Source organism: Caloenas nicobarica, chromosome 6, assembly GCF_036013445.1.
Source record: "Caloenas nicobarica isolate bCalNic1 chromosome 6, bCalNic1.hap1, whole genome shotgun sequence".
Classification (NCBI taxonomy): Eukaryota; Metazoa; Chordata; class Aves; order Columbiformes; family Columbidae; genus Caloenas; species Caloenas nicobarica.
The window spans coordinates 3,529,423-3,543,011 of record NC_088250.1 but is presented as its reverse complement, the minus strand read 5'-3'; the positions used below and the strand labels follow the sequence as shown (position 1 = coordinate 3,543,011).

Genomic DNA, 13,589 nt, shown 5'->3' with positions numbered 1-13,589 from the left:
ATTTAGCAGCGCGACAACGCTGAACAGATGCCTTTGGCTTGATGTTTACCGAGCGGGGACGCCTGCAGATGTGCAGGGCTGGCAAAGAACTTGAATTTGCTGTGGTCTACAGCTGGAACTGGCACCAGTCTGTGTCTGTCTAATGCTGGTATTTATGACAAGCATGTGGAAAAAGCTGCCTTGAAATACCTCACTTGCTGCTGACTTAGTGATATTGAAGGGAAGGCCATCTCTTCAGTGGGCTGATGAAAAAGCAAAGGCAGTCTAATACAGGGATTGTAGCCTGAAATCAGATGCAGTGATTAAAAAAAAAAAAATAAAATCTGTACAAACCAAGGCTTTTTAAAAGCTTTACCTTCAAGTGCTGCATTTCAGTCACATTCTTTTCTCTCTTCCTAGATCCCGACCCACATGCAAAGCTACTTTTTCCCCAACATGGAATTTGGTACTTTGTCCACAGTTGTGAGCTAGTGAATTTTGCTCAAAAATCAGAGTATGGACAGCATAATAACCTCTTCTTTACTGCAAAAGCTAGGCAACATTTGCAGAAGGTGCTTTCTTTATGTATTTTCATTGCATGCAGCAGATGCCTTAAAAGATACACTCACTGCAATACAATGGTATTTTACGACATTTGCTGAGCTGTTTTCTATCATCAAATCAACACGCCATCCAGTATTTTCAAAATAATTTGGGAAAAACAAGATCACTGACAACTGGATTGAAAAAGCAGTTGCATTAATTCATCTATTGATTTGTTTTTTGTAAGTAATAGATTATGGATTAATTTTGCATTACGAACAGTGTTAGAATCCCTCCTGTAAATTTTTTATGAAGTTCTTGGCTCCTTCATCTGCATGGATTTATTAATAAGAATCTGAATTAATGAAAAAGTGTCATAAGCTGAATGTTAAATATAGTATGTTAAGGACTTGACTGATGAAGTTAAAACTAGTGGCACTTAAAAAGATAAGAAACGTGCATATGAGGACTCTGAAACGAACATTTTACTGGTGGGTATGTTTAACATAACCTTTTAATATATGCTGATATTGGACACACAGGTTCTTATATTATAACTGGAGGAGGTTACTGAAGGTGCCAATATTGTCAAGCCCATGGTTTGCAGGCGTTAGCAGCAGCCAAAACGAGGAGTAACCACAAATTAACACTGTTATGCCTAGTAAGACATAATAGACATTAACAGTACTGCTCGGATTTTAAAGTGCAGCAAAGTACTCACATCGCTAAAACAGGAAGGAAAAACTCAAGTGAATAATCAGGCTTTTCTGGAAGATAATGAAGATATTACTTTTTTTTCTATAATGGAAGCCAGAGAAATCTTTTGGGTATAAAGTATCTTAACATTTTATAGTCTGTCTAACATAAGCCACTATTTTAAGTGTATTAAAGGCAGTTTATGTGAAAGCTTTTTTCTTTTTAATCTTGTCTGACCTGAAATGGAAAGGCTCCAAACTTCATTACCCCAGGAGGCTTAGTGAAAACCCAGATCCTATCTAAATTGCCCTATATAACTCTGCAACAGGTTTTTTTGGTTTGATTTTTGTTTTTGTAATGCTATTGTGGATCCACGCAGTAAGTGCAACAAAGAGCCAAGCAGTCTGTGAAAAGTAACTAATGGAAATAATGACCTTTGATAGGCAGCGTTATAAATGTGCTAAGGATCTCTAGAATAAGGGCGTGCATCTCATAATTAGGACTGCATAAATTAACACAAAATAGGCCAACCTGGGCAATTTGGCTATGGGAGTTCATCTATTTAAACCAAAAGTAGGGTTTGCTTCTCTCTCCTGACTTTTTTATTCTTTATTTTGTACTTTCCGCTTTCTTTAAATATGAGACTTCGTGGCAATCCATCAAACTCTTCAAGATTCAACTTTCCTGAGCATCCCATGAGTGGTGGAGTGTCCACCGGCGAATCCTTGAACCATTCCCACTTCCCAAGGAAGCCTTGATGCCCTGTTGCTGCAATAGTGGAAAGAAAACTGGGGGAGGGGGCGGGGGGCGGTGGGGAAGAAACTAGACAAAAAGTGCTACACAGTGGCAAGAAAACTGGGATGGTCTCATATTCCCTTCAAACTGAATATTTATTATCTTCTTCGATTCCAACTGGGTCCAATACTTTGTGCAGCCTTCCTCACTGGAGAACTTCAGAGTCTGAGCGCTCTTGCCATAGCAAGATTCAGTTTCCTCTTAATTAGAAGAAAAAAATGTCTTTAAAACTCCAATAGCTTAAATATGGCATGGAACAAACATTTTGAAAACACACATGTACAAAGCAAAAGCTAGGGAAGTACAGGACAAGCAAACCTCATGGGCCTAACAGGATGCAAAGTGTGTTTGTTAAATTCCATAGTCTTCTACCACTTCAAAAGATGAAGAAGGTTTTCACTCTAAATCCTAGTTTAGCTCTCAAAAAAAACTGAGAGAATTGAGAATCTTGCCTCTGGAGCTAGAAAGCTGCTTCAACAAACCCTGATGGATAGGGCTGTTCGAAGTGCTGCTGAAACTAGAGCTCAGATAGTACAAACCCAGCAATAATCAGGAAAAAGGATGTTTGCCTTCCCAGTATACGCCGTGTCCCTCGCACGCGCTTTTGTCCTGGGAATCCTTAGGAATACGTTGGAAAAGAAAAAGATCCTCAAAAAGAAAACAGATCACATTTGAGCTGTACACAGTGGTGAAACGGAGGAAGATACGTGTAAAGTACCCAAGGCAGCAAACTCTCACAAGTATCCAAAAACATTTCCTAAAATAGAAAACTCCAGAATGACTGAGCACGAATTTAGCTATGTGGAGCTATGCAGATTTTGTCCACAGCTAGGTTTAACTTCTTGCATTTAAAAATGAAAGATCCAAAGTTACTGCAGAGGAGCATCCTGTGGACGTTATACTGAATTAGCGTCCAATAAAACATGCAGTCTTCTCTACAAAGTATTCGTCCATTTATGACTTCCTTCCTTTTTTAACAAACAAACAAAACCAACAGAAGTCTGGTAAAAATCCACACGCACTTAAAAATAAAAAAATCAGTCCTTCAGAGTAAGATGATACTGTGTTTCTCAGCTTAGGCTTTTTTATTTTTAAAAAAGATAACATCTGTTTTTATAACCACTTAGCAGGCCAAACATTTCACTGAGCTTGTACTGCACTTGCAAAAATCTTCATCTACTATTCCATGCAGTAAAACCACACTCGGAAGCACAGAACTAACAGCTTCCTCATGATAGAAAACTAACGAGACAGCTAATTGAATCAACGAAAGAATGAAGAGGGAAGGCAGTTTCCCAGTGTGTCATTTTCAATTCCTCTTATAATGGATGTATTCTATGAAATTAATTGGAAGTGAACATTTACCTGGATTGCTTCAGACCTTTGCCAGATCTCTCTGTACTAGTGCCCGAGCACAGAATGATGTTCATTTTCAGAATTTCATCTTCTGTTAATTTACAGAATGAACAACCTTTTTTCTTCCCCCAAAACACACTGATCCATCTTTCATGACAGTCAATTCTACAACCAACATAAGAAAAAAGCCACAGAACCGTGCTTTTGTTTCTGTAAATAAATAAGAGCAAAATATTTGCCTTTTTCTGTTCCTAGCTCCTTGAAAAACGGTGCTTTCCTAGAGACATGGGCGGACATGGGGGTACATGTTGTCTCACATTAGCAACCACGCACAATCTTCGCTGCCTTCAGGAGCCAGTGCCAGAGGAGAGGAATTTTGCAAGAGAAATGGTTTTCATTTTAAAGAAAGAACAGGATGGATAATCTCAAGTAACTACATTGAATATATTATTACTATTGTTGTTGTTGTTGTTATTAATAATAATAATGATAATAATAATGATGGAGCTTTTAGTTTTAAATATATTCACCCTTGAGCATCTGGCTCCTGAGCAAATAAGAAGAGAGTGTCCTCAGCTTCCAAAGGAGTAAGTAGAAATTGTGTGTACTTCTACACAAATTCTCACTCCTTTGGAACTGCTACAATTTCAGTTCTACAAAATCAAAGAGTTATGCAAAATACATTTTCACAAATATTAAGATTTTACTTGTCCAGAAAACTGTATAAACATTGGTGAGTAAGCATGTCAAGTTACACGATGAATATGATATTCTGAATTTTCCAGCATGTAAGCCAGCCACCAAAGGTGAACACAGGAAACTGTGTGCACATTTGTTGTTTAAGAAGAATACATTTCATCTTCTAGGGGGTCATCATGAAACCAGATCTGCATTAATTAGAATCATGTTTTTACATAGCTCACTGCACTAAGAAAATCAAAGAGAAATCCAAGGTAATTCTCTGCAGTCTTACCTCAACTTTAGATTAATTACGTAGCGAGCCAGAACGCGTTTCAGAAAAGATGAAGTGGCAAAAGAGCAAGAAACACACCGAAATATTACAACACGGCTCTGACTTACCTATGTGATAAAGTCCTATCCAGTCAGTCGGGTCTACTTCTTCCTTAATATCCCAGAAAATGATAAGGTTCTGCGATTGCCCCAAGGTGTATTCGTACATACTGGCTGTCAGGCTCGACCGGCTGTCCGAGGTCACCAGGTCGGTGTCGCTGTTGGCGCGTTGCAGGTTCATGTTCTCGGCCATGGTGCCCTGAGATGCCAAACTCTGCAGGTTCTCCGGGCTCAGGGTGTAGCGGAGCTGCGGGTTGCGCCGGCGCACAAAAAGCAGGTGTTCGCGGGCTGAACTGGCCATCTCTTCTCCACCGCTGGCAGTTTACGTGAAGAAGTTGTTGTTCAGAGATCTATCATGAAGAAGAAAAAAATAAAGTGTCACAGTGAGACAGCAGGTTACTCACTCAAATATTAAATGGAGAGGCATTAGTGCAAAAATGTTCCTACAGAAGCCTGAAATGGACTGAGTAAATTCTTTTACTTCATTGCTCCACTGCAGTCACCTTAGTGCAAATTTAAAAAAAAAAAAAAAAAGACTTGTGACAAAATTCAGAGTTAACCACACACCATGAAATAACATTTATAAGCCGGAAAGCAAAACATCCAAGAGCATCTATCAAGCAAGAACAGGCGCAGTAACAAAGCTAATTGAAGTCTGGCAAGTAGCCTGAAGAGTGAAGAGATAATGAACTCGTCTTCCAAAGAAATCGCAGCAGTATATGACGTACTTTCATTTAGATGTGTTAGTTTCCAACAATACTCTCTAAGCGCTGTATGTTCAGAATCAGCAAAGTATTCAAGATATTTAATAAGGTCGGACATATTTCAGTAGCAACACAGTATCACAGATTTATGCTACTATAAAATCAGTTTGGAAGGATTTTATTTTTTTAAGATACGAAGCATAGCTTCTGAGATCCTCTGTACCATACAAAAACATGCCGGACCGTTGACTGGGGTACTTTAGACTATGGATATATATACAATTAACTCTTGTCAGCTTGTCTGTGCAGTCGGATTTTGTTGGTCTTTTCCATCAGCAACCAGAGGTCTCATGTTATAAATTCCAGAGCTTTCCTCTAGCCCTGAGACACTCTGGGCGGTTGTCACTGCCGTGGTCACGCTGGTCCCATCATGCCAGAACTATCCACGGCTACTAAAAATACCAGCATTTGAAAATAAGCCTCACATCACTCACGATCCCAGATAAATGATCGGAAAAACAAGAATAGCAAAATATTAAGAGAGAACGGCTTACAGAAGGAATCAGCGATGGGGAACCTCTTGCCATAGGAGGAACATGGAAGTTTCCTTATCTAAGCTCTGTGACTTTGACCAAAGCTGTTTGCCTGTTTCAAAAGCTGCACTTTATATCAACTCATTGGTTCTTTATTTGACAGAAACAGCTCACGTTTGGCAGAACCATTTGTTTTCAGAAGCAGCTGAATTTTCTGGTAATGTGTTTTTCAGTCAAAACCATGAAGATGATCTTCTGTACTGTACTTCCCTGGAATAGGAACCGGCCATTTCCCCCAAAGCCAAACCAAGCCAGCCCACTTACCCAGTGGTAACTCCAGAGCTCACCGGGCTGGTGAAGTCCTGGGCTTCTAACACTTTTCGTACAATTTAAAAATATTATTTCAACATTTCTCACCAGACTGCAACTTCACCAGTGACCACATTATTCCACTATAGCACCTTCTGCGAGGGACGTACACAAGGAAGATTTATTGTCACACATTCGAATAACCACTTATAAGAAAAATGTGTGGATGCACACATATTAAAAGAGCCAATAAGAGGTACCTGTGTATTATTCTTGCGCTTTCTTCTTGGTGCCACAGCCTTCAGCTATCACACACGGATGTGTTTGTTCTCCTAAAATAAACCCAGGCATTGTCGGACAGTGCCAGGTGTCACCTGCTCTAATGTTCCCTGTTTCAAGCAAGGGAGCCTGTAATGCAGAATTAGGCAGAGCCCATGAGAAGTGAGTGGATTAGGTGGTGGCTTGCATAGGATTATAACTGTAATTAGACCTACAGCACCCTACCACCCATCAAACGTCTGACAACTGGGTCATTAAACAGAAACTTCTGCCTCTAGAGGTCAAAAGGCATTTAGTTATTAAAAAGAAAAAACAAGTAGAGCACTTGGAGATCACAAGATTACGATTGAGAAAAAATTGTTTTAAAAACAAAAAAAGAATAAATAAAAAAGGCATTTTCATATTTTGAAGGTTTTCTTTTCCTATTCATCCCTCCTTCCCAATCTTCAAAACCTGCCTCTTCACTTCTCTCACTCATCTTTGGTTTTCTTTTCAGTAACATTTCAGTGTATGCACTCTTCCAGCGTATCGCAAATTCTTCTGCTATTTTTCAGTTTTTCTTAAATTGGAGATGTTTTGAAATATTAAGAACTAATAAAGTTCAACTCATCCAGTTGTATGCAGTTCATCACACACTGCACATGGTGCAGCATCAAATATTGCAGAAAAGGAAAGAAACAGAACTTGAGTTCAATAATTATACATGTACAGAAGTGACATGGAGATGACGATACTTCCTTCACAAAGTACGTAACACGGTCCTTCCTGGCATTAGCAATGACTGGGCTGTGTACACAAAACATTTTATTTTTGGGACTCACTAACCCCTCCTCTGTCGTGTTCCCGCACGCTCCGCCTCCAACACCGGTGTCGGTGACAAAAAGGAAACTTTGGTAAAAATGACCTTAAATGAGAGTCAGGAAGTCAGTGTATTGTTTCTCTCTGCGGAATATTATTCCCTATATCTGAAAATCCTGGGTGACTTGAGAGCAGAGGGTAAATAAGAAACAGTCACCAACTTCCTCTCCCTTTTCTTTTTTTCCCCCTTTATTTTTTGCTTTGTGATCTGGGCAATAGCACCCGCTAACAGTTAAGTCCTAAATGTCACAGTGAAAGATTTGTACCCCTAGGCAGGAAGAGCTCCAATTTTTATGGCAGTAAAATCACTGCAAAAGAAGTGCCATGCAGGAGGATTACAAGTTAAAGACAAAGTTTTAATAGGAGGGATAACAATTTTCCTTCAGCTGCCGAGCTGTACAGTGCACCCAAGGCAGTACTGGCATTTGTTGGAACATATTGAAAATTTATTTGTGGCAGATGGGACAAACTCATCCATGTTTAAGGACACATGAGAACTAACTTGTAGTAGTTAGGACTATCCCACGGCTTGAGAGCTGAGAACAGCCTGAGAAAAACATTAACCCCCTTGCAATGGCCCATTTTCTTATGTTGTTCTCGCACTGGTGAATCACGGACATCTTAACAGTTTCCGAAAGGCAAGTAAAACACAAATCTAAGTGCTGGGTAACTTCTCTGATCCTACTCATAAACCCAAGTGTCTTAAGGTTGGGATTTAAACAATGAACCCAACAAATCATGTAACTTAAAGCAATTGAAATCAATTTGCAATGCACGAGTTAAACTCACACGTAAATGAGCTCCTATTATGGAAAAAATACCTCCAAAAATTCAGGGCTCGTAAGCTTTTAGAATATTTTTCTAAATTCAGTGAAATATGTTGTAAAGGGGCCCTAGTGTCAGACCGTACTCTGCTACGTAGGATCTCACGGTAAGCAGGGACATTAATTAAGGAGATTTGTGAAGGGAGAACTATGACACGCATATTGTAAAAGGGGAAAAGGCAACTGCCATAAAACCCAAACCATCAGGAGAGATGGAAGGGGAAAAAGAGCCACTGTTTTAACTATTTGCAGTCTGAAAATTCCATCCAAAAATGGATGAAAAGCTTACACAGTGCCTTCCTGCCTGCAAAAGTAAGTAGCAAAGTATTTTAGTCGAAAAGTAAAACCTATACCAAAGCTGCTTATCTGTATCACAGCGCTTGCTTCAATACTTGACAAGAAGCTTAGAGAGAAATAGGACTGATTTCCTCTTAATCTTTAAGTAGCACAAGTTCATGATTATTTCTACCTAAATATACTCCTCGATTACTAATCACAGAAGAAAAAGAACTGGGAAAAAGTTCCACATAATATACAAAATACAGACAGGAAAAATCCCCTTGCCCAACCTTCTTCACTAGAGGAGACAGAAAAGAAACGTGAAACCATTTGTGACAGGCAGTCAAACATTCAATAGTTTTAAAAAATACATGAATGAAAGAACAGGAGTTCCAGCACTGGAATAACTAAAAACATCCCACCCCACCATACAAAACAAACCAGATTTCACATGCTGCCCTGTTTATGTTACTCCCAACAATGATTCATTTCTTGTTTACGTAGCAATCTCCTACATGGCGAACGGGTCTCGCTGACTGGCTGTTCCCACAGCATTTACTGCAAACTGAGGCTGCAGGGCAGGACCGGCCACCCCTGGGCAACTTGAGGCCGTTTCCTCTGGTCCTGGCGCTTGTTCCTGGGGAGCAGAGCCCGACCCCCCCTGGCTCCAAGCTCCTTTCAGGCAGGTCAGAGATCAGAAGGTCTCCCCTCAGCTCCTGTTCTCCAGCTGAACCCCCCGGGTCCCTCAGCCGCTCCACCACACTGGTGCTCCGGCCCCTCACCAGCTCTGTTCCCTTCTCTAGACACATTCAGATGATTCTTGGTTCGTCTCTCAAATGCCACTTCCATGCCGAGATAAGCGATCCACGTAATTATACAGGCAAAAGAACACAATAAGAATACGAAGAACAGAAAGCGTGCTGTTTTCCCAGTTATACTGCATGACATTGCTTTATTCGGTACAAAGATTTATAAAATGCTACAATAAAGGGCTCAGACTGACCAGCTCTGAGCTCTACATGGCTGAGACAACGCTTCTTCAATAAACTCGGAATTTGAGGATTTTCTCTGCACAGAACTCAAAACTAGCCTGTTTTCTGGGATAAGGTATCACTACAGTCCATTTGCAGCTATCCATACTCTGGCTTCAAACTTGCTAAAAGCAGAACAGTCAATATTCACTGTTGGCTGCAAACCCTGCCTAAGAAGCTAGGTGATGCTTCACCATATGATTAACTCGTGCTTAACCTGTCTGCACTTATCCTGCTCTCAAGACTGAAGAGCTTTCAAGCAAGATCATCAGTAACTGATTTTGCCCGAGACAAAGAGATGAACTCAACAAAACCAGAATTTCCTTCTGGAAACTGTATTCAGACGTTTTAAGGTAAAGCTAAAAATTTTTGTGCTGAAATTTTGCAGGGATGTTGCCATACACGAGAGGGAGGAGAAAAAAGAAAGAGAGAGAAAGTGTGCGTGCTCCAGTCTCCTTTGGACTCAAACCTGGTGACTCAGCTCAGATGTTCAACATCAGCTCAGATTACAAATCCACCATGTAATTTAGACTGGCTGAAAATCTTCCCTAAAGGAAAGAAGCATACAGTTCAGCATAAATATGTATTTAAAAAACAATACAAAACCAGTCTATGTGGCACATTATTTGGCCAGAGAATAACTCTGTTAATTCCGAGTGTAACAGAATACCTATTTTAGACCCTGTCAACTCATTTTTGTACAGTTCAATTTTAAAGTCAGTCCTTATACATCTTCGTGGCAAACAAAAGCTGGAAACCAATGTCACTCATCATGTTTCCTTAGCTGCTTGAGGAAGGCTTACAACTCCCACCTCGCCAACTGCGACTCCCTTACGTGAGGCAGAAGTTGCTGCTCAAGCCTGTTGTGAAGACCAGCAGTTCAAAGGGTTCTGCAGCTTTCTGACAGCTCTGCTCACCCTGTTCCGTAGCCCATCAGGCACCGCTCTGCTTTTGGTAAAACTCATTGTATTAATTCTCGCACACAGAAGCTCTGTTGAAAGAGCAAAGAAACTGAGAAGGTTATGGGGGGTTTACACAATCCTTTCTGGCTGGCCTGCAGATGTATCTGAGTATTGCTCTGCAGACTACAAGAGGATGCCTGTGGCCTAAAATTCATCTCCATCTTTCACTGGAAGCTGCAATACAAGAACTGGACATAAATGTAAGCGGAACATACCAGATACACTCTTATCCTCTATGCACATGAAGAAACAAAACTTGACTGGAAATTTCAGCACAATTTCATAGCCACGAGGCTACACTCTGTGTGTATTATACAGCCCCTCAACCTCCTCCTGGAGTGGCAACTACTGTACCCAAGTTCATTTATTTCAGTAACCTGAGCAGCAGCACCTCCCCTCAAAGAGCTGAGTTCACAAATGAGGCAGAAGAGACCGGAGGTACAGTCATGGGTACAGACCCACTGTACCAGGAAACTACGGCCTTGCATAATTCACCATACAATATTACTCTATAAAAACTTTAAAATCAGAATCCCCACTGCCAGAGTTTTGATCTTCAGTGTTCGTGACACTAATATATCTGCTGCTAGCTGCTGTCGATTGGGTGTCCTGAAGAATTTCGCTTGAAGTACTGATGCAGTTGCTCTCAGTTTAGCCTTTTGATGTCAGGTCACACCATCCATCTAAAGTAGAGACTCCTTCAAATGTCTATACCAGAAAGACAGAATATAATCTCCATGAGAAGCTATAGGATGGGAAAATGTGAATTTAATTATTCTGTGAATAAACTGTAATATATGCATATGTGAAAGCCTGCAAGAATATATTAATGGCCAGAAAAATGAGTAGCCCATTGAACTCTGTTGAAAGTCCCTCCTGTCTTTAGGAGTTCCAGAACATCAGCAGCACCAGCCCAGAGCTCTCCAATTACTACGTCTTCTCCCAAGGTTTCTTCACAAGAGACAGTAAAGACCTGAATACAGAACTTTTACAGAAAAGAACAATTTAGCTTTTGTCTGTCCAGGAAAGTAAATAAATGCGTAACCAGAAGATAGACTAGAATGCCAAAAAGCCTGACAAACAGCAAAGAAAAGATGTGTTCCTTTGGGGGAAAAAAAAAAAGGAAACATGCCAGGCCAAAAAAGCCACCATTCAAAAAGCCATTTATAAAAGGAGTACAATTATTTACTACTGACTATCAGAGTAGTTCTGCAGTTTGATTCCAAGTCCCTGCAATCCGTACCAATGCAGATCCTGCTCAGTGAGTGTCACATCCATAAACGACAGCTGCACTGTAGCAATTCCTATTTAAGTATTTATTTGGCAGTTATTAAAAGCTAGCATATATACCGTGCAATACGGATTGTATAATTTATTTTTGTTCCATTTTAAGCTAGAAATCTGTTCTATACTGATAGAAATTCTTGGAATACACAGTGAGTATGAATGAATGTTCACCATCCCACCCATCCAGGTCCAAATCCATTAAAATCATTCCCATTATCAAGCCTGTCCAAGCTCCGTTTTCCACCATGTAAAACTGATTTCACTCAGTGAAATGGTATCAAACCCCCACAGAACAGGTACATTTCTCATGCTGAGAGATTCCCACGTTACCAGGAAACACAGGAATGTTCTCAATGCAGCACATCAATTCCTCATGTTATTTATTCATTTTTGCCACAAAGGGGGTATTATCAACTTGAAAAATGGCATTTCTTTGTATAAAACATATATTCACCAACTTCAAATTCAAGAATTCTTAACTGAAACATGCTAGCAGACTAAAAGTGAAATAAAAAAAGAGTTCCCAGCAGTCTGTAGATAAGTGATTTCCCCTGATTCTCGCCTGGTAAAACTGACTGCGAAGTGGGGTGGAAGACATTCAAAAAAAAGACTCACTTGGTCTCCTTAAAGAACAAAGTAAAATTAAAAACAAAACCAACCCAGAGCTTTGTGTACCTAAGTCTTATAAATAAAACTATAGATACCATCAGTAGATTGGGAAAACAGGAAACAATCATTTTTAAAAACTGACAAATTTTGCTAGGGTGAATTTAACCATCCATCAGCATACATTCAAATTTCCAACCTCCTGCTCCCCCAAAAAAGCTGCATTTCCCTAAAGATTTGAGGGGACTCTTACAGCAGAAATAAAACATCAGACCACTTCTGCTTGCCCACAGTTTAACAGAGATTTTTGCTTCATAATATCCTGAGCAATCAGCTACCAAAGACATCCCTGAAATCAGCAGGATGGTGCAAGGTATGTCTTCAAGGAGGAGGTGCCATTAGCAAAACCATTTCAAAACTATGGTATTTTGTTACGAAGAAAAGCCGATTAAAGGAAATTCCTAGTGAATCTAGGAATAACAGTATTCACTAGGAATTTCCTTTAATCAGCTTTTCTTCGTAACACTTCAAACCGCTTAAGAACCTGTAGCTAAAAGGTAAAAATGAAGCCCCATGCTCATATATATTTTTTGAGCAGAACTTAGAGCATTATCACAGTAACACACTGCCAAAATGCAGTGCTGATTATGTTTAGTATATTAAGCTACAAATATTGCAGAGAATCAAAGAAGTATATAATCTTTGCAGAAACTAGAGATGTTCCCCCTCCACAAACCTTACCTGCTCTACCTCTTTTAAACTGTTTATTTGTAACCTGCAAAAAAGAGCCCAGAATAAGGAAAAAACCCCAGCTGTTTGCATTCTGTTTGTACTCTTCGTCTGTGTTATACACAGATGCTGATTTCCAGCTTCAATAAATCCAAGCAGAAGGTCAGGAGGGCTGTGTACTGAGGTGCAGATGATTCTGTGCTTACAGGACACATCACTTCTAATACCACATATCGGCTCTAAACCAAACCGCATCTGTTGGTTGCCTTTTGCAAACCAGAAAATAACAACACACAAACATTTCCAGGTCTAACAACTTGTTTTAAAGAAATGCAAATTGCAATTTTATATCTTTCTTCAGATTTTTTCCCAGAAACGTATTTTAGCTCCGAATTTCATCATTGAACACTATGATAGACTTCTTACACTTTACTGTCTTTTTGAGAACACTGCTTAAATAATTGTAAGCAAACGGTTTAGCTGGATAATTTAAGAAGTAGCATACTTCATCATTTTAGTAAAAGGAACTCAGATTTATATCTAGCTACAGTCAAACCTGATACCCCTGGGGTAAGTGACACACCAGCATCACCTGCAAGCGCAGCCAGCACACAGATCCATGTCTGCTCTCTGTTCTCTATACGATAAAATTCTTTCAGCTGGAACACCGGCCACTGGGGAGCTCAAGATGCCACAGCCATCACCGCCCACGCTTCCCTGCCTTCTGAGTACACATTACAATTCATTA

At 40.0% G+C, this 13,589-nt stretch overlaps 1 protein-coding gene across 2 annotated transcripts in view; it reads right to left on the bottom strand.

Moving 5' to 3' along the window:
• Positions 1–13,589, bottom strand: part of HECW2 (HECT, C2 and WW domain containing E3 ubiquitin protein ligase 2) — a 114,315-nt gene that overhangs the window by 72,649 nt on the left and 28,077 nt on the right. The window contains exons 1-2 of one of the 2 annotated variants that reach the window (XM_065637258.1): positions 6,247–6,270; positions 4,450–4,790 (exon numbers count right to left, since the gene is read on the bottom strand). In XM_065637258.1, the coding sequence (XP_065493330.1) occupies positions 4,450–4,741 (292 nt within the window). In that variant the 5' untranslated portion in view covers positions 4,742–4,790; positions 6,247–6,270. Of the gene's footprint in view, positions 1–4,449; positions 4,791–6,246; positions 6,271–13,589 lie in introns of those variants that run through there. The other variant, XM_065637257.1, reaches the window with a different exon arrangement.